This window comes from Haliotis cracherodii, unplaced genomic scaffold, assembly GCF_022045235.1.
Source record: "Haliotis cracherodii isolate W230 unplaced genomic scaffold, xgHalCrac1.p SCAF_20, whole genome shotgun sequence".
NCBI lineage: Eukaryota > Metazoa > Mollusca > Gastropoda > Lepetellida > Haliotidae > Haliotis > Haliotis cracherodii.
Genome location: NW_027266276.1, coordinates 4,594,001 through 4,613,111, shown reverse-complemented (window position 1 = coordinate 4,613,111; position 19,111 = coordinate 4,594,001). Strand labels below are relative to the sequence as shown.

The 19,111-nt window shown below is 43.9% G+C and overlaps 1 protein-coding gene across 1 annotated transcript; it reads right to left on the bottom strand.

Annotated features, from left to right (window-relative positions):
- Nucleotides 1-1,477: 1,477 nt before the first annotated feature.
- Nucleotides 1,478-14,876, bottom strand: LOC139470234 (uncharacterized). Its single transcript, XM_071252557.1, has 6 exons — nucleotides 14,771-14,876; nucleotides 9,777-10,866; nucleotides 9,401-9,492; nucleotides 7,972-8,137; nucleotides 3,978-4,139; nucleotides 1,478-3,547 (listed from the first exon to the last, which is right to left on the bottom strand). Exons 2-6 carry the CDS (start codon nucleotides 10,845-10,847, stop codon nucleotides 2,843-2,845), a joined length of 2,196 nt encoding a protein of 731 aa, XP_071108658.1. The 5' UTR covers nucleotides 10,848-10,866; nucleotides 14,771-14,876; the 3' UTR covers nucleotides 1,478-2,842.
- Between the last annotated feature and the right edge of the window lie 4,235 nt (nucleotides 14,877-19,111).

The window sequence follows — 19,111 nt, the reverse complement described above, 5'->3', positions numbered from 1 at the left end:
GATGTAACTACTGCAGTGGGCGGGAATAGAAGGGTAGTGATGTAACTACTGCAGTGGGCATGAATAGAAGGGTAGTGATGTAACTACTGCAGTGGGCGGGAATAGAAGGGTAGTGATGTAACTACTGCAGTGGGGGGGGGGGGGGGGGAATAGAAGGGTAGTGATGTAACTACTGCAGTGGGCATGAATAGAAGGGTAGTGATGTAACTACTGCAGTGGGTGGGAATAGAAGGGTAGTGATGTAACTACCGCAGTGGGCGGGAATAGAAGGGTAGTGATGTAACTAATGCAGTGGGCATGAATAGAAGGGTAGTGATGTAACTACTGCAGTGGGCGGGAATAGAAGGGTAGTGATGTAACTACTGCAGTGGGTGGGAATAGAAGGGTAGTGATGTAACTACTGCAGTGGGTGGGAATAGAAGGGTAGTGATGTAACTACCGCAGTGGGCGGGAATAGAAGGGTAGTGATGTAACTACTGCAGTGGGTGGGAATAGAAGGGTAGTGATGTAACTACCGCAGTGGGCGGGAATAGAAGGGTAGTGATGTAACTAATGCAGTGGGCATGAATAGAAGGGTAGTGATGTAACTACTGCAGTGGGTGGGAATAGAAGGGTAGTGATGTAACTACCGCAGTGGGCGGGAATAGAAGGGTAGTGATGTAACTACTGCAGTGGGTGGGAATAGAAGGGTAGTGATGTAACTACCGCAGTGGGCGGGAATAGAAGGGTAGTGATGTAACTAATGCAGTGGGCATGAATAGAAGGGTAGTGATGTAACTACTGCAGTGGGCGGGAATAGAAGGGTAGTGATGTAACTACTGCAGTGGGCGGGAATAGAAGGGTAGTGATGTAACTAATGCAGTGGGCATGAATAGAAGGGTAGTGATGTAACTACTGCAGTGGGCGGGAATAGAAGGGTAGTGATGTAACTACTGCAGTGGGCAGGAATAGAAGGGTAGTGATGTAACTACTGCAGTGGACAGGAATAGAAGGGTAGTGATGTAACTACTGCAGTGGACAGGAATAGAAGGGTAGTGATGTAACTACTGCAGTGGGACAGTCACAAAACATGGCGCTGGACAATCAAGTTTGGTTTCTGTATTTCTGCAGGAGTTTGTCACATCCTAAACATTTTGTCAGAAAATTGTAAAAGATGGGATTTTCAAATCAATCTAGTTCATATGGCAAAATAAAGTATACAGTGCTCAACTATGTACCAGGTGTATAAATATAAAAAATGCAACATCATTATGGTAATTGGGTCAGTGTGCGCTCATTCTCAGCTTCCTGGGGAGAATCCAACCCCAGCTGCCTGTTGATAACTTTAAAACAGACAGTTAATTATCAATCCTATCTTGTCAGAAAAAAGTGATGCTGCAGGACTCCCTAGGCATAAAAAGCTTCCTGAGATCACATATTTTAAAATAAAAGCCCTGAAAAACATTAATGTTTTACATTTTATTTCTTAAAAATGGTAATGATGAATGTGGAAAACTAAACAAAATGATAATATGGACTGACAATTTTTATGCATCATTCAGTATCGTCTCCTAGGGAGCATCCATTTGATTTGGGGGGTGATGAAGAAGATGTTTTAAATGAAAAGTTAGTTAAAAATATACCCAAATTGAATAGTTTGTTGGCAGTGGTAAAAAAGATTAATAGTTTGTATTGTGGCAAATACCCAAGTTTTTACGTAAAAAACATTTGTGTTAATAGTGAGAATGAATAAATTTTTTGATGGGTCCAAAGAAATAGTTCCTTGTTTACACCTAGGGAAAAAATACATTGTTCTCAATTGTAAAATAATAGAAAACTTGGCATTATATTAATGTCTTTTCCAAACCCTTCAGCATCCCCGAACTTTGTCGTGGTGATATTTCCACAGAACTTTGGAGACGGAGTTACTGGATGGTATTGATAGAGAATCTCACCCGAGTGTCTTTTGATATCAAATATATCATCAAGAGTTGATAAAAGTGGAAAAACTCTGAGGCTTGCCGATTCTTTCAACTTTTTCAGTTTGTGGACAGTAATAAGCAGTGTCTTAAGTGTAAAAAGTACTGCTAACAGCTTCAGTAGCAGAGCCATTAGTGATGTCATTTGATTGTATGTCATGGTAACTAATGACATCACAATGGTCTACAAAGTACTGTGATGCAATTTCATTGCAGCGTCCACAATTAAGATATCGCCTTATCACACCCAAGCCATATCTCCTGTGGGAGCCAGTTTGGATGATAAAATGAGATACTAACCTAGTTACAAGGGACAAGTTAAATTCAGGATATTAAGAATGAAAGAATCATTTTTGTTGAGCAAAGGCTCTTGATGGATTTGATTTGTTGAAATCTTATTCTCCAACGTGAAGGTAAGGCCCCTATGATACGTGGCAGTGGTTCAGTTGATACCCAATATCTTCCTGTGAATCACCTCACAAGTTACAGACAGATATAAATTTATCTACCATATAGACGAGTGTTGATCACCCTATTCTTGATAACATGAATGTCATGAATATTGTGCGACACAATACAAAACATGTTAAGTTGATATCTAAATATTCTTGATGCAATCCTCTTTCACACTTTATCACACAGAAATTGACTGTTCCTGACACTTCTGTAGAGAGATCTCAGAGTTCATGACAACCCTTTAAAGCTTCCGTACAGAGGTTCAGCTCATGTTTTCAATGCCTTTCCTTCAACTGATATTCAGCACAAAACATTCACACAGTACTTAATATGTCATAGATTACAGCACTATGAACAAATAAAAACAGCACACTTGATCCATCCTCTTCTCTTCTTTGACTCTCCTGCAAGTTGTTCTTCCATCAAGACTATCGCCTCTTCTTTGCCCCCCCTCTTCCTCTCCCCCCGACCTTCGCCTCTTCAGCCGTCCTCTTGACCCCTCTCCCTCGTCCTCTAGCCGGCTTCACCACTTCCATCTCCTCCTCCTCCTCCGACTCCTCCACTTTTTTCCCCTTCTTCCCCTTGACGACTGCCTTCCCCTTCGCAGGACCTTTACCCTTCCCCCTCGGTTTCTTCACTTCCTCCTCCTCCTCTTCTTCTTCTTCTTCAACAACTGCTGCAGCCTTCCCTCTACCCGCACCTTTACCCTTGCCTCGCCCCTTCGGTTTCTTCACTTCCTCCTCCTCCTCCTCTTCCTCTTCTTCAACAACTGCTGCAGCCTTCCCTCTAGCCACACTTTTACCCTTGCCTCTCCCCTTCGGTTTCTTCACTTCCTCCTCTTCCTCTTCTTCTTCTTCAACAACTGCTGCAGCCTTCCCTCTAGCTGGCCCCTTCCCCTTTGGTTTCTTCACTTCCTCCTCTTCTACCTTCTTTCCTTTTCCTTTTGGTTCTTTCTTAGGAGGATCTGGTTCCCCTGGAATCTTTCCACCAGGATAACGCTTGAGGACCTGGGTCCAGCCTCCTGCAGTCTTCCAAAATGTCCACTTGTAGCCATCGGTTTGGATGGAGAACTTGACAGCCTTGACAAGTCGGTCGAACAGTTCCTTCTTTGTTGGGGGCTTCAGCTTCAGAAGCTGGAAGATGACAAAAAGGTTTTCAGTAAGATGACCTTACTAAGCATTACAAACCTGGGCCCTGTTCCACAAAGAGATCAAAGCACTACGACTGTCGTAGGCCTATTTTAAGGTATTGGATAGTCCAGGACACTTCTACAAAGTGATTGTAGCGCTACGACTGTCATAGGCCTATTTTACTGGTCATTATAAGTCCTACTTTGTACCAGTCATCGTAAGTCTTACCTTGTACCAGTCATTGAAGTCTTACCTAGTCACGTAGTGTATGTCTTACCTTGTACCAGTCATAGTAAGTCCTACCTTGTACCAGTCATTGTAAATCTCACCTTGTACCAGTCATCGTAAGTCTTACCTTGTATCGGTCATTGTAAATCTCACCTTGTACCAGTCATCGTAAGTCATACCTTGTATCGGTCATTGTAAATCTCACCTTGTACCAGTCATCGTAAGTCTTCATGTCGTCGATCTGTTTCACAGCTGCCTTCATTTGCTTCACCATCTCTGGCGAGGGAAATCCCTGGTTGTCATCATAGCGTTTCAGGAGGTCCTTCCGGGATTTCCCGGCAGGCATTGCAATATCCAGGAACAACACCTGGACATGAGAACATGTTCGTGACTATTTGTGGTCATATTCCAACCACATTTTAAAAAAAATTACCCTCTCCAAATGACTTTTTTGTCTGCCCCCACCAAGTGATTGTCCACATTTTGCATGAGCTAGATTAGATTTTAAGAAAATAGACTTATGTAGAAAAAATGATGTGACATTTCAACCTTATTTTGTACAAACAACCAGACTGAGTCCGAGAAGTGAGTGTCGTTCACATGCATATGTAATCAACACTTGCCAACAACGTCAACACTTAAGAAAAGCTATCTGGTGACACCTCCATCGGTGGTCGCATGTGAAGAACTTTCTGATCTAAATACGTTTTGGAAGGAATGTAACCAAAAAAACTGAGAGACATGGTTCTGTAGCTCACCCGAAGAAAAAAATTTATGACATTTCAACCTTATCTTGATATTCAAATACAGTCGTGCCCCGCTTATACGGACTTCAGATATCCGGAAACCTCGGTTCCCGGACGATTTTCATTCAAAACGAAATAATGACTATATAAATTTACCCGTATATCCGGAAATTCAGTTTCCGGAACCGGACGGTCATTTTCATACACAAAACACTGAAATGCACACACAATTGTCTCACTTATCCGGACAATACACTTCCGCTGGTGGTAATCCTTCCGCTGATGGTAATCCTTTGACTCGTGAGAAGTCAATTAACAAAGTGACACTGAGTTACGTTTGAGACGACCTTGTTTATTGTACATGTAATCCCCAAGCACAAGTTCGTGGCTTGTATGGAGACCTTGATTACCTATTACGAGAACACAGGCGATCTGGACAATTTGGATTTATTGTTTAAAATTCAAACCTCAAAATGTGGTAAAGTTCAAACTTCCATGACAGACTTCCAGTAAGAAGCTGGTTTCAGTTATACGGAAATTCGTTTATACGGACGAATTGTGAAGTGACGCAAGTGTCCGTATAAACGAGGCACGACTGTAGTAAAACACAGTAAAACCCTGATTTGAACAAACCTTGAATTTGTCATGAGGAGAACAACACACGCTACATTCATCTTCCTCGGTCTGGCAATTTCAGAGGAGAGGTTTACAGAGCCAAAAAATGCACTTGGAGAGATTTTAAGAGCATTGTCACCACAAGGTCAACATTTACTACAAAAGTCCCACAACCAAATTTAGTACATTTCTTTGTTAAAAAAAAGTACATAAAAAAAATAACAATAATGAAATTGGTTCAAACCACTCGGATGAATTCAGGTGTCATGTTAAGGTGGGAACTAACGTGAAGTTACAGCTTCATTGATCCAACAGTTGGAGGATATGTTGACCGAACTAATGTCCACTAATGACAAACAAGCAGGCTATGACAGAGGTTTACACTGAAGGACAAGCAGGCGGGGACATAGGTTTACATTGGCAGACAAGCAGGCCATGACGTAGTTTACATTGGCAGACAAGCAGGCCGTGACAAAGGGTTTACACTGAAGGACAAGCAAACTATTACATAGATTTACACTGAAGGACAAGCAGGCGGGGACATAGGTTTACATTGGCAGACAAGCAGGCCGTGACATAGATTTACAATGGCAGACAAGCAGGCGGTGACATAGGTTTACATTGGCAGACAAGCAGGCCGTGACATAGATTTACAATGGCAGACAAGCAGGCGGGGACATAGGTTTACATTGGCAGACAAGCAGGCGGGGACATAGGTTTACATTGGCAGACAAGCAGGCCGTGACATAGATTTACAATGGCAGACAAGCAGGCGGGGACATAGGTTTACATTGGCAGACAAGCAGGCCGTGACATAGATTTACAATGGCAGACAAGCAGGCGGGGACATAGGTTTACATTGGCAGACAAGCAGGCGGGGACATAGGTTTACAATGGCAGACAAGCAGGCGGGGACATAGGTTTACATTGGCAGACAAGCAGGCCATGACATAGGTTTACAATGGCAGACAAGCAGGCGGGGACATAGGTTTACATTGGCAGACAAGCAGGCCATGACATAGGTTTACATTGGCAGACAAGCAGGCGGGGACATAGGTTTACATTGGCAGACAAGCAGGCCATGACATAGGTTTACATTGGCAGACAAGCAGGCGGGGACATAGATTTACAATGGCAGACAAGCAGGCAGGGACATAGGTTTACATTGGCAGACAAGCAGGCGGGGACATAGATTTACAATGGCAGACAAGCAGGCGGGGACATAGGTTTACATTGGCAGACAAGCAGGCGGGGACTTAGGTTTACATTGGCAGACAAGCAGGCAGGGACATAGGTTTACATTGGCAGACAAGCAGGCGGGGACATAGGTTTACACTGGCAGACAAGCAGGCGGGGACATAGGTTTACATTGGCAGACAAGCAGGCGGGGACATAGGTTTACATTGGCAGACAAGCAGGCCGTGACATAGATTTACAATGGCAGACAAGCAGGCGGGGACATAGGTTTACACTGGCAGACAAGCAGGCCATGACATAGGTTTACATTGGCAGACAAGCAGGCGGGGACATAGGTTTACATTGGCAGACAAGCAGGCCATGACATAGGTTTACATTGGCAGAAATGCAGGCGGGGACATAGGTTTACATTGGCAGACAAGCAGGCGGGGACATAGGTTTACATTGGCAGACAAGCAGGCCATGACATAGGTTTACATTGGCAGACAAGCAGGCGGGGACATAGGTTTACATTGGCAGACAAGCAGGCCATGACATAGGTTTACATTGGCAGACAAGCAGGCCATGACATAGGTTTACAATGACAGACAAGCAGGCTATGACATAGGTTTACATTGGCAGACAAGCAGGCGGGGACATAGGTTTACACTGGCAGACAAGCAGGCGGGGACATAGGTTTACATTGGCAGACAAGCAGGCGGGGACATAGGTTTACATTGGCAGACAAGCAGGCCATGACATAGGTTTACATTGGCAGACAAGCAAGCCATGACATAGGTTTACAATGACAGACAAGCAGGCTATGACATAGGTTTACATTGGCAGACAAGCAGGCGGGGACATAGGTTTACACTGGCAGACAAGCAGGCGGGGACATAGGTTTACATTGGCAGACAAGCAGGCCATGACATAGGTTTACATTGGCAGACAAGCAGGCTATGACATAGGTTTACATTGGCAGACAAGCAGGCCATGGTATAGGTTTACAATGAAGGACAAGCAGGGACTTTCAGTCAGGTGAGTGAGACACCATAGAAATAAGGGCATGGTTTTAGTGCTGTCTAAGATGTCATCTTCCCGAGACAAGAGAGTCAACTGACTATAAAAGTCCAGTTTCCACCCTTGCCGACTAGGCTGGTATTATGGAGTTACATTTTGGCTGGACTAACGAGTCTATGCATAGTCCAATCAAAATCGCGCACCGAGATCGAAATCCGGTTCGTAAAGTGTCATGCATAGTTCGGTCGACTGCAGGATTTGCAAAGCATGTGCAACGCTAACTCGTTGTCTACAAATATTTTCTATATCTTTTCATATTTTTAATCAAGGTGCTCACGTGATTTGATGCACTTCGCGATGTAAGACTTGTTTGATCACAATATAGATTTTGATTATCGATCAGATCGTCTTGACTGGGCACCACCGTTTTGTTTGAAGCAAATGCTAGTGATATGAGAGGTTGAATCTGATTGGTCAATAGGAGAGGCATAGAAAGGACATTACACGTAATAGCCACAGGTGGCGCCACGATCGAGCCCAGGAATTCCAGCCTAGTTCGGCAAGGGTGGAAAATGGACTTTTAAAGTCAGTTAACTCTCTTGCCTGGGGAATATACAAGATGTGAGCATGTCCCTTGTTTACCTGGAAGGCAAGTAGTTTCCTGCTGACCGCGGTGCGCATGAGGGTGTTGGTCAGGCGGTAGTCCATGTTGGTGTCCACGTACCCCAGCTTCTCGTCATCCTTCACGTACCACATCACGTTCCGCTTGAACGACTCAGAGAGATAGGCGTTGGCTGCCTCCTGCCACCTGTCAACACACATAGTTACAGAACAATGATGAAAATACTGCCACTAATACTACTACAACTAATACTAGTGCTGACACATGAAGTCGCAGGGTAGAATAGGTCTTCAGCAACCCATGCTTGTTTAAAAAAGCAACTATGCTGTGGTCCACACTCCACACTCAATGTTTTACAGATCGCCGTAAGCATGTGCTTATCCCCAATTTTATTTCAACATATAAATGTTATTCAGATATATTGAGAGTTTAGCCAAGTGTGTATTTGTACCAAAAATAAAATATGATCTTCAAGGAACAAAGATTGTATTCTTAGAGAATACCATATGAGCTGTGAGGAATGACCTGTTCTGAGTGAATTAATTTTGTTGCAAATGATTGATGGCGTCATCCATTGTTCATGACGCCTCCAACAGCATAATGCGTCAGTGTTCCCACTGAGCTGATGTCTCCATTTGAGGTCAGGAAACCAACATTGGTCTACATTTTCTCAGAAGAAAGACTCGCAACTCAGAGTTGTGGATTATCTGTCCCTTGTTTGTGAATGTTAAAAGCTCCGTGTTCAGGCTCAGAAAACATATTTCCAAAACAAAAGCACACAAGGATAACAATCGCTTCATCTGATGATGTCATTCTTACAATAATTCATTTAAAGTCCAAGCCATTATTTCACTCACAGAAGAAGTGTTAGACACTGATCAGGAAAACAATGAAGTGACTCCCGATGTATTTACAGTGCCAAGGAATTGCATGCATGTTTGTTTAATTAAGCACTCACACAGGGAAACATCTATAAAAGTTTGGGAACTTAGGCAATAATGTTTCAAGCAAGTAGTCATTGCATCGATGTATGTGTTATGTCTGTATGTACACTCAATGTAGTGGTCTAAGGGAGATTACTCCGGACGGCTTAATGTGTTCATGGTATGGTCTAGGGGAGATAACTCCGGACAGCTTATGTTATATAAAATGTACTCTTCAGTTAGGGAGTAAGAAAGGGGGGACTTCCAAGATGTCTGCCTGCATGAATGCCATGTGCTCTGTGTGAATTAAAACCCTTGTCCTACATTTCCTGAATCCATTATACAACAGTATGAAGCTCAGGGATAATTCTAGAAATCCTAGACTGAACCATGGGAGCTTATTGGAAGTGACCTCATTTGCATATCTACCAGGTCATGGTACCATCTTTATCGGATTGGTTTATCGCATCACAAACTATGGATAATGTGATGATAATGTTCTTAAGGGACAGTGTCTGGACCATACCTGTACTTGCTGGAGGCCGTCAGCAGAAGCAGCCATTCACCGATATGAGGACAGGCTTTCTTTGTTCGATTATCCTCTGAATCGATGAATTTCTGCAGAAAATACAACAAGACAGTTAAACTATTGCATATTATTAATGAACCTACATAGGCTTTATCCAGCACAAGAACATTGTGTGGTTTGGATGTGAATATGTTGGAGAATATGGAGACTTTCGGCAATGACACAAAGGAAGAATTGGCCTTCAGCATCCCATGTTTGCCGTAAAAAGCGACTATGCTTGTTGTGAAAGGCGACTAACGGATGGATGGTCAGACTCGATTTTCTAAAGACCGCCATCATATAGCTGAAAAAGAACTGGTCGCTGCAATCTCACCTTCAGCCTCTCCTCTACGATGTCCTGAAGTTCAGTGTAAATCTCCATCGCCCACAGGAGCAGTCGATGTAGAGCAAAGTAACCATTGAGACTGTTCTCACTGGTGTGTTGGGTTCCTTTGGAGAATTCCACGACGGTGGCGCTCATGAGGTTGGGGATGACCTTGAGAACCATCTCGGCAACAGTCTTCCTCTTGCAGCTCGGCAACAGTTGGGCCAGCTCCTTCATCGTGGCTTCGAACGTGGGCTGGATCTCGTTGCCGTGCAACGGGTGGATGTAGAGTGGGAGGAAGTACTTCAGGTCTTCCTTCATCACACTCTGGACCTTGCCCATGGACTTGTGCATCCCGTAGTAGGACTCCCCCGTCAGGAACTCGCAGGGTGTGGTCAAGGAGGGTCTGCTGGGGGGTCCTGACACAACCAAGCCATAACCGTACAAATCATCCCGAGATTTGGGCTTTGCAACTTTAAATCGATCCTTAGAGATGTAGTCGATAATTTCCGGTTTTCCATCATCTTTGACCTTTGGTGCTTTGGCAGCTCGTTTCGTTTCTAAGGAAGGATAGGGCTTCTTGTAGGTGTGGCCGCATTCTTTACAGCTGAAGCTCTTGGACAGTTTGAGGTTGTTGTCGTTCGCATCTTTCATCCAGGCCCAGGTCGATGCCTGCGTCTCAGCCAGAAAGGAGATGACGTTCATCAGAACGGTCTGAATGGTATATCCAGGAGACCAGCCCAATGCCTTCTGATCTGCCCATTCGGTATGAATGTCAGCAAAGTCACTGAAAATGTTCAGACAGATCTTGGTGCCGCGTTTGCCTGGTTTGGTTGCTCCACTGTTGTACTGGAAGCCTGAAGGCACAAACTCAGCACTTGGGGAGTCGTAGGGGTAGTTGTTGGGGAAGAAAAGGAGCAGGTGATAGATAATGTCGTCCTGTTTAATGTTGCAGTGCCACTCGAACATGTCTTCATCTAGCGGGGCTGCTGAAACATTCTCAACAGGGTTTTTGTTGAGCTCCTCTTGGTCGAACATCAGCCGACGCATTGACCGCTTTCTCACTGCATCTGCGAACATCTTGAAGATTTGGGCAAAACTGAAACAAACATGAGAACTGTCACAAAAATGTCAATAACTATTTGATGCTTGGCAAGTTCTTGACCATCTTCTCGAGGCAAGAGAGTTAACTGACTTTAAAAGTCCAGTTTCCACCCTTGCCGAACTAGGCTGGAATTACTTGGCTCGATCGTTACCAATTATGTCCGTTCTAAGCCTCTCCTAAGGACCAATCAGATTCCACCTCGCGTATCACTTGCGTTTGCTTAAAAAAATAATCAATATCAATATTGTGATAAAACGGGTCTTACATCGCGAAATGCATCAAATCACGTGAGCACCTTGATTAAAAACATGAGAAAATTTTGAAAATATCTCCTGACAGCGAGTTGGCGGTGCACATGCTTTGCAAATCCTGCAATCGACTGAAATCTGCACGACATTTTACGAACTGGATTTCATTTTCGGTGCACGATTTTGATTGGACTATGCATCGACTCGTTAGTCCAGCCAAAATGTAACTCCATAATACCAGCCTAGTTCGGCAAGGGTGGAAACTGGACTTTTATAGTCAGTTAACTCTCTTGCCTCGGGAAGATGGTTCTTGACATGTGCATGCTGTCCTACAGTTTCAGGGATGCAGCCAAATGATTTGTTCCTGACTGACACTGGATAATGGGGTAGCCTAGCAGGTAGAATGCTTACTCATCACACTGAAGGTGCAGGTTCAATTCCACCTGGTGCCACCAAGTCCTGGCGTCTCCTGCAATGGCAGGACAAGGGCTGATTGTGTCAGACAACCAAATTTCTCCCAAAATTTACCCAAATGCAAGAAGCAGTACTGAACCCAAAATATTTGGAATTCAAACCAAGACCCATAAAGTAGGCAGATCGACACACTAGTTCTTGGGCCACCCATCCTACCCTTTTCCAAGGAGCCAGAGACAGACCAGGGATTATCTGAAAAGGGGTCATGGTGTGGGTGTAGTGTGGGTGTAGTGTGGATGTAGTGTGGATGTAGTGTTGGTATAGTGTGGGCATAGTGTGAATGTAGTGTGGATGTGGTGTGGGTGTAGTGTGGGTGTAGTGTGGGTGTAGTGTGGATGTAGTGTGGATGTAGTGTGGGTGTGGTGTGGGTGTAGTGTGGGTGTGGATGTAGTGTGGATGTAGTGTGGATGTAGTGTGGGTGTGGTGTGGGTGTAGTGTGGGTGTAGTGTGGGTGTGGTGTAGGTGTGGTGTGGGTGTGGTGTGGGTGTAGTGTGGATGTAGTGTGGATGTAGTGTGGTGTGGTGTGGGTGTAGTGTGGGTACAGTGTGGATGTAGTGTGGGTGTGGTGTGGGTGTAGTGTGGATGTAGTGTGGGTATAGTGTGGGTGTGTTGTGGGTGTGGTGTGGGTGTGGTGTGGGGTGGGTGTGGTGTGGGTGTGGTGTGGGTGTAGTGTGGGTGTAGTGTGGGTGTGGTGTGGGTGTGGTGTGGTGTGGGTGTAGTGTGGGTACAGTGTGGGTGTAGTGTGGGTGTAATGTGGGTGTAATGTGGGTGTAGTGTGGATGTAGTGTGGATGTAGTGTGGGTGTAACGTGGGTGTAGTGTGGATGTAGTGTGGGTGTAACGTGGGTGTAGTGTGGATGTAATGTGGGTGTAATGTGGGTGTAGTGTGGATGTAGTGTGGATGTAGTGTGGGTGTAATGTGGGTGTAACGTGGGTGTAGTGTGGGTACAGTGTGGGTGTAGTGTGGGTGTAGTGTGGATGTAGTGTGGGTGTAACGTGGGTGTAGTGTGGATGTAGTGTGGTGTGGGTGTAGTGTGGGTGTAGTGTGGGTGTAGTGTGGGTGTAGTGTGGGTGTAACGTGGGTGTAGCGTGGATGTAGTGTGGGTGTAGTGTGGGTGTAGTGTGGATGTAGTGTGGGTGTAACGTGGGTGTAGTGTGGATGTAGTGTGATGTGGGTGTAGTGTGGGTGTAGTGTGGGTGTAGTGTGGGTGTAGTGTGGATGTAGTGTGGTGTGGGTGTAGTGTGGGTGTAGTGTGGGTGTAGTGTGGGTGTAGTGTGGATGTAGTGTGGGTGTAACGTGGGTGTAGTGTGGATGTAGTGTGGATGTAGTGTGGGTGTAATGTGGGTGTAGTGTGGATGTAGTGTGGGTGTAATGTGGATGTAGTGTGGATATAGTGTGGATGTAATGTGGGTGTAGTGTGGATGTAGTGTGGGTGTAGTGTGGGTGTAATGTGGGTGTAGTGTGGATGTAGTGTGGATGTAGTGTGGGTGTAGTGTGGGTGTAGTGTGGATGTAGTGTGGATGTAGTGTGGGTGTAGTGTGGATGTAGTGTGGATGTAGTGTGGGTGTAATGTGGGTGTAACGTGGGTGTAGTGTGGGTACAGTGTGGGTGTAGTGTGGGTGTAGTGTGGATGTAGTGTGGGTGTAACGTGGGTGTAGTGTGGATGTAGTGTGGTGTGGGTGTAGTGTGGGTGTAGTGTGGGTGTAGTGTGGGTGTAGTGTGGATGTAGTGTGGGTGTAACGTGGGTGTAGCGTGGATGTAGTGTGGGTGTAGTGTGGGTGTAGTGTGGGTGTAGTGTGGATGTAGTGTGGGTGTAACGTGGGTGTAGTGTGGATGTAGTGTGGATGTAGTGTGGGTGTAATGTGGATGTAGTGTGGATGTAGTGTGGGTGTAATGTGGGTGTAGTGTGGATGTAGTGTGGGTGTAACGTGGGTGTAGTGTGGATGTAGTGTGGTGTGGGTGTAGTGTGGGTGTAGTGTGGGTGTAGTGTGGATGTAGTGTGGGTGTAACGTGGGTGTAGTGTGGATGTAGTGTGGATGTAGTGTGGGTGTAATGTGGGTGTAGTGTGGATGTAGTGTGGATGTAGTGTGGATGTAGTGTGGGTGTAATGTGGGTGTAGTGTGGATGTAGTGTGGATGTAGTGTGGGTGTAGTGTGGATGTAGTGTGGATGTAGTGTGGGTGTAGTGTGGGAGTTCGAGGGTAGGGTTGTGAGGAACAAGTTGCAAACTTTTAAATCAGTTGGGAAAGGGTGACCAGGGTCTAGTTTGGCTCAAAGGTTGGACGTAGGGTATTTATGTTTTGTTCATATCATTGAGGTCCATAGATTCATTGGTATTTTATTCAGCAAGCCTTATTTTCATCACTTATATATTTATGCTGTCATTTGTAATTTGCAAGGACGGATAATTTGATTATTTGTGGACGACTAAACTACGGCCTTGGTATGTGATGAACTTCAACACAACAAATACAGTTATCTTTCATGTTGTTTTCACTCATGAGACAACATATGATTCTAGGTTTCATATATGTACTGTAGAAGAACCTTATTAAAATCTCTGTATATATGAGTGAACAGACTCACCATTACGTTCGTGGTAAGATCAAAGGGCGTATGAATAACGGTTACGTCTACATAATATGTGAAGCGTCATAAAATAACCATGAAGAGCTCCACAAAGGAGATAAAAAAGTTGAATAAATATATACTTATATATGTTATATCGATTAGCTTAAAAAGAAACTAAATTATGAAATGCATGGGAATTCATTGTCAAATATATATATATATATATTTTTATCGATTTGAATCTCTGACATACAAAATTCAAATCGACAACAAAGAGATAACTGGCATCGATGACCTGAAAAACGCCACGCCCATTTCCTTGGTTTGTGGCGGGACTTGACTGATTAATTTCCCGGTCGGGTAACTCGACATTGAGGATGTCACTGTCACATGATCTTCTCAGCACATGTATCAATTAAATAAGAACACTTTCAAGCAATGTCGGTCGTGAACACGCCTGCATTTAGCCGCATAACGCATACACATCGCGTTATAAATATAGGTTTAGGTATAATTAAATATAGGTAATCTGGACAACGAACCGGTGAATATTGCGACAGATATAATAACATAATATCAGGTAAATTGTGTAAATGCAGTACTTACTTTGGACTATAAAGCTTTATATTCTGTTTAATCAAATCAGGAGAATTATATCCAGAAATATGTACGAATGTGTCCCTATCGACACCCTTACTGCACGACGCTTGTCTCAGATCCACACGATGTGGCGTGTGCAAAACTAGATCGGAGTTTATATAGGTGCCGGCGTCTAGCGAGTCAGGACGAGTTCAAACCTGTCCGCGATAGTCTGTCGACTGCTTGTCAAGACACGTTAAATAAACACTAAACACTAACCATATATCGACCAACCAAAGCCAGGCTTTCTAACAACACAAGGCTTTTCATATCAGCCTACAAGAGAAGCGTTCTTTCAACAGAACAGGACACAGCTAGTTTATTCAGAAATAGTACTGGCAAATTATCCAGCGATTATTTTTTTATGTATTATGGAACGTTTGTTATTTCTGTTACATTTTCAGTTATTCGTTATCATGTTTTTATTGTTTATGCCGATTGGTCGATCAATGCAGGTCAACCCTTACCAACATATCATTATTAACATAAGCGCTTAGCTTGTTTACTTATTCATTTTCACATGAAAATATTTTGTGTGAAAATAAATATGTTTAAACCAACCCTTTTCAACAAAAGGATTTGTATTGTTTTTGGCTTGTTTTTCTATAGCGAAACAGCAATATTCTAGCTATAAGACGGCGGCTGGCTGTAAAAAATCTGGAATAGACAATCCAGTGATTGACATCATGAGCATCGACCCACGCTATTGGGATACGATGACATACGTCAACTAAGTCAGCGAGCCTGCATGACCAACCGATCCCGTTAGTCGCCTCTTACGACAAGTCAGAGACTGACGCAGAATAGTTTTTATACAAACGCCAAATTGTAGTTTCTACTGACAGTTTACAGATTACAGTTTCGTGGAATATATCTATTAATATAGACTAAAGCTTAGTCTCTGAAAATATATAATTATGATAGAAACAAACATTTAATTTGAAAAGTAGCTTCTGTAAGATGCGAGTATATGAATATATGAATACTGGTGTCGGTCCCTAACTTGTCATAAGAGGCGACTAACGGGATCGGGTTGTCAGGCTCGCTGACTTGGTTGATGCATGTCATCGTATCTCAATTGCCTAGATCGATGCTCATGATGTCAATCACCACATTCAGCAATATTCCAGCCTTATGACGGTGGTCTGTAACGAATCGAGTCTGGACCAGACAATCCAGTGATTGACATTGTGAGCATCGATCTACGCAATTGGGATACGATAATATTGATCAACCTATAGTCAGCGAGCCTGACCACCCGAACACGTTAGTTGCCTCTTACGACAAGCATGGGTTGCTGAAGACCAGTTCCAACCGGGATCTATGAATCACTATGACATCATGTGTTCGCTGTGCAGAGTTACGTCCCTTGGGCACCCCATCCACCTATGATCGTGGGTTCGAATGTTGGTGACACTTGATGGGTCATATATATGTTTTATGCAAAGGTAAACAAACAAACAAACAAACAAACAAACAATCTTGTCATCGAGACAAAGATTGGCAAAAATGGAAATTTACCGCAATCGTGATGTAATTCAAATCTGTTTTCGATAATTTCATCCTTTCGTCTGAACACATTTGATTACATAGAAGTAGGTCTCAAGTTTTGTATGTATTTTGTTTAACGCCGCCCTTAGCAACATTCCAGCCATACGACGGCTGCCTCATCGCCCGATCCCGTGAGTCGCCTCTTGGCAAGCATGGGTTGTTAAGACCCATTCTAACCCGGATATTCAGAGGGCTCGTTAGTCCTGCACCATGACCGTGGAATATATTTATTTTATGAAAAAATAATAATCTAGAAACGCATACAAAAGCAAGTCTAGCCAGCTCACGCTAGCTCTATTATCAGCATAGGGATTTTTTTTATTATTCAAGTCAAGAAGGATATTGTGTAATATAAGATTTCAGAGACTAAATGTTAGTCTAAGGGCTCGTATCAAGTGGACAGTGAAGTTAGACAGATGGAAAACATTATTGTACACATGGTTATCTACTGAAAGAACACTAAATATAAACAACTATAGCAATCACAGTCATGGTAATCCTGTGACCACATCTAAACATGTTCAATAATTGGTTAAATTCTGTTGGTTTAATTGTTTCTGTAAAAAAGAATTAATCGTCTTCTCACGTTTCTCGTGCAGCAGATACATTTTGTTGTCCAACCACATTGCATTGCCAAATGGTCCAATAAAATACTTTAGTTTTGTTTATTTGTTGTTTGACGCCGCACTCAGTAATATTCCAGCTATATGACGGCGGTCTGTAAATAATCGAGTCTGGACCAGACAATCCAGTGATGGACATCATGAGCATCGATGACCACACGATCCTGTTGGTCGCCTCTTGGCAAGCATGGGTTGCTGAAGACCTAAGCCTAGTGGTTAAAGCGTTCGCTCGTCACGCTGAAGCCCGGGTTCGATTCCCCACATAGGAACAATGTGTGAAGTCCATTTTTGGTGTTCCGCGCTATATATTGCTAGAATATTGCTACAAGCGGTGTAAAACCATCTCTCGCTCACTTCCCAGGGACAGAAAGAGTCTGGGACGTCCCTACAATCCCAACACAAAGTACACTCTCTGTATAAGATGTTACGTCTCGTTTGCCACTTGTCTGGCCGGGGGTCTAGGACATTGGGATCACTGAGAGTTGTGTTTGCATTATTATAAACTCTTGGCGAAAAGTAACACGGCATCAGGACAAATCCATCTGGATAAATTGCCCGGCCGCGTCATACCAAAAGACGTTAAAAGATGGTACTTCTTGATACCCTGCCTGGTGCTCGTCATTAAGGGGCTAAAACAAGGACTGGTCGGCTCGGAGTCGGTATAGTGTCTGAGTGGGGTATTTATGTTAAACTGCGGCATGGTATCTCAGTGGGCTAGCACTGAAGATTCCGGGGTAGAATAGGTCTTCAGCAACCCATACTTGCCGTAATTATATAATAGGCGACTATTCTTGTCGTAAAAGGCGACTAACGGGATCGGGAGGTCAGGCTCGCTGACTTGGTTGATACACGGTCATCGATCCCAATTGTGTGGATCGATGCTCATGATATCAATCACTAGATTGTCTGGTCCAGACTCGATTATTTACTGACCGCCGTCATTTAGCTGAAATATTGCCGAGTGCGGCGTTAAACAACAAACCAACCAACCAACCAACAAATCCCATCTGGGTAAATTGCCCGGCCGCGTTATACCAAAATACGTTAAAAGATGGTACTTCTTGTTACCCTGCCTGGCGCTCGTCATTAAGGGGCTAAAAACAAGGACTGGTGGGCTCGGAGTCAGTATAATGTCTGAGTGGGGCATTTATGTAAAACTGCGGCATGGTATCTCAGTGGACTCGCACTATAAAATCAGTCGGAACTAGTACAAGCAGCCACATACAAACACCCACGTGCATGCACGTCGTTATATCAGTGAAATAATCTAGGACTCAACATAAAACTCCATTTCACCTCACCTCACCTGGATAAATGTGTCTGTGTTAGAACTAACAGTGACCTTTAGATCCCTCTCCAGGTGTATGGAAAAAGTTCATGACAGAAAAGAATGATGCATGTGTTGGTGGTTATAGTGTTATAAATACTGCACGTTGAACTCGGTCTTCTAATTTGACCTAAGCATCTGGACTCCCAGTAGGCCAGCGTCCTGTCGCCGAGACATTCTCACGTGGTGCCAGTACTCGCATAACTCGCGTAGCTCCCATACTTCAACATAGGTTTACGACAGTTGTAGCGCTAAGATGATCGTAACTCCAATACTTAAACATAGGCTTACGACAGTCGCGCGACGATCGCTTTGTGGAACGGGACCCTGAACTAGACACAAAGGAGACCAGTGAGATCGCTTCATCTGTTTGTATATTTAGACCTGTGCATAAAGATTCAGGGTGACAACACACTCTCCACAAGACTGTATGATAATAGGGGTGACTTTCCCTTTGTGGAGCAATATTCCTGCAGCTCCAGCCCTTGTCTTCAGTTATCAACTTCTGAGATACAATCGAGCATGCTCTTTCTACCAAGATTGCAAAGAGCGTCGTACACCTCTTGACCAGAAGTTGTTTGATAATTGTTACAATATTAAAGGCCACAAAAACGTTTTATGGTAGACATGCGAACATTTTCAAACTTGAAGCATCAGTGACAAAAATATGAAGTCCAACGCAATTCCCTATTTTGACTTCTATTACTTGTTCGTGTTTTTTCAGGTGAAGAATTGATTTGCCATTGCATGTGTTTGTGACAGATGCCACTGGTCGGGAAGGATATGCTCACATTTTTGCGACGACCT

What these genes read in the sequence shown, in the direction of transcription:
- LOC139470234 (XM_071252557.1), bottom strand. Translation starts at nt 10,847, where the DNA reads ATGTTCGCAGATGCAGTGAGAAAGCGGTCAATGCGTCGGCTGATGTTC. An exon ending in GGAAACTACTTGCCTTCCAG is followed by an intron (nt 4,140 to 7,971) that starts GTAAACAAGGGA and finishes TCTCATGTCCAG; the next exon opens with GTGTTGTTCCTGGATATTGC. An exon ending in CTTACGATGACTGGTACAAG is followed by an intron (nt 3,548 to 3,977) that starts GTGAGATTTACA and finishes GTCATCTTCCAG; the next exon opens with CTTCTGAAGCTGAAGCCCCC.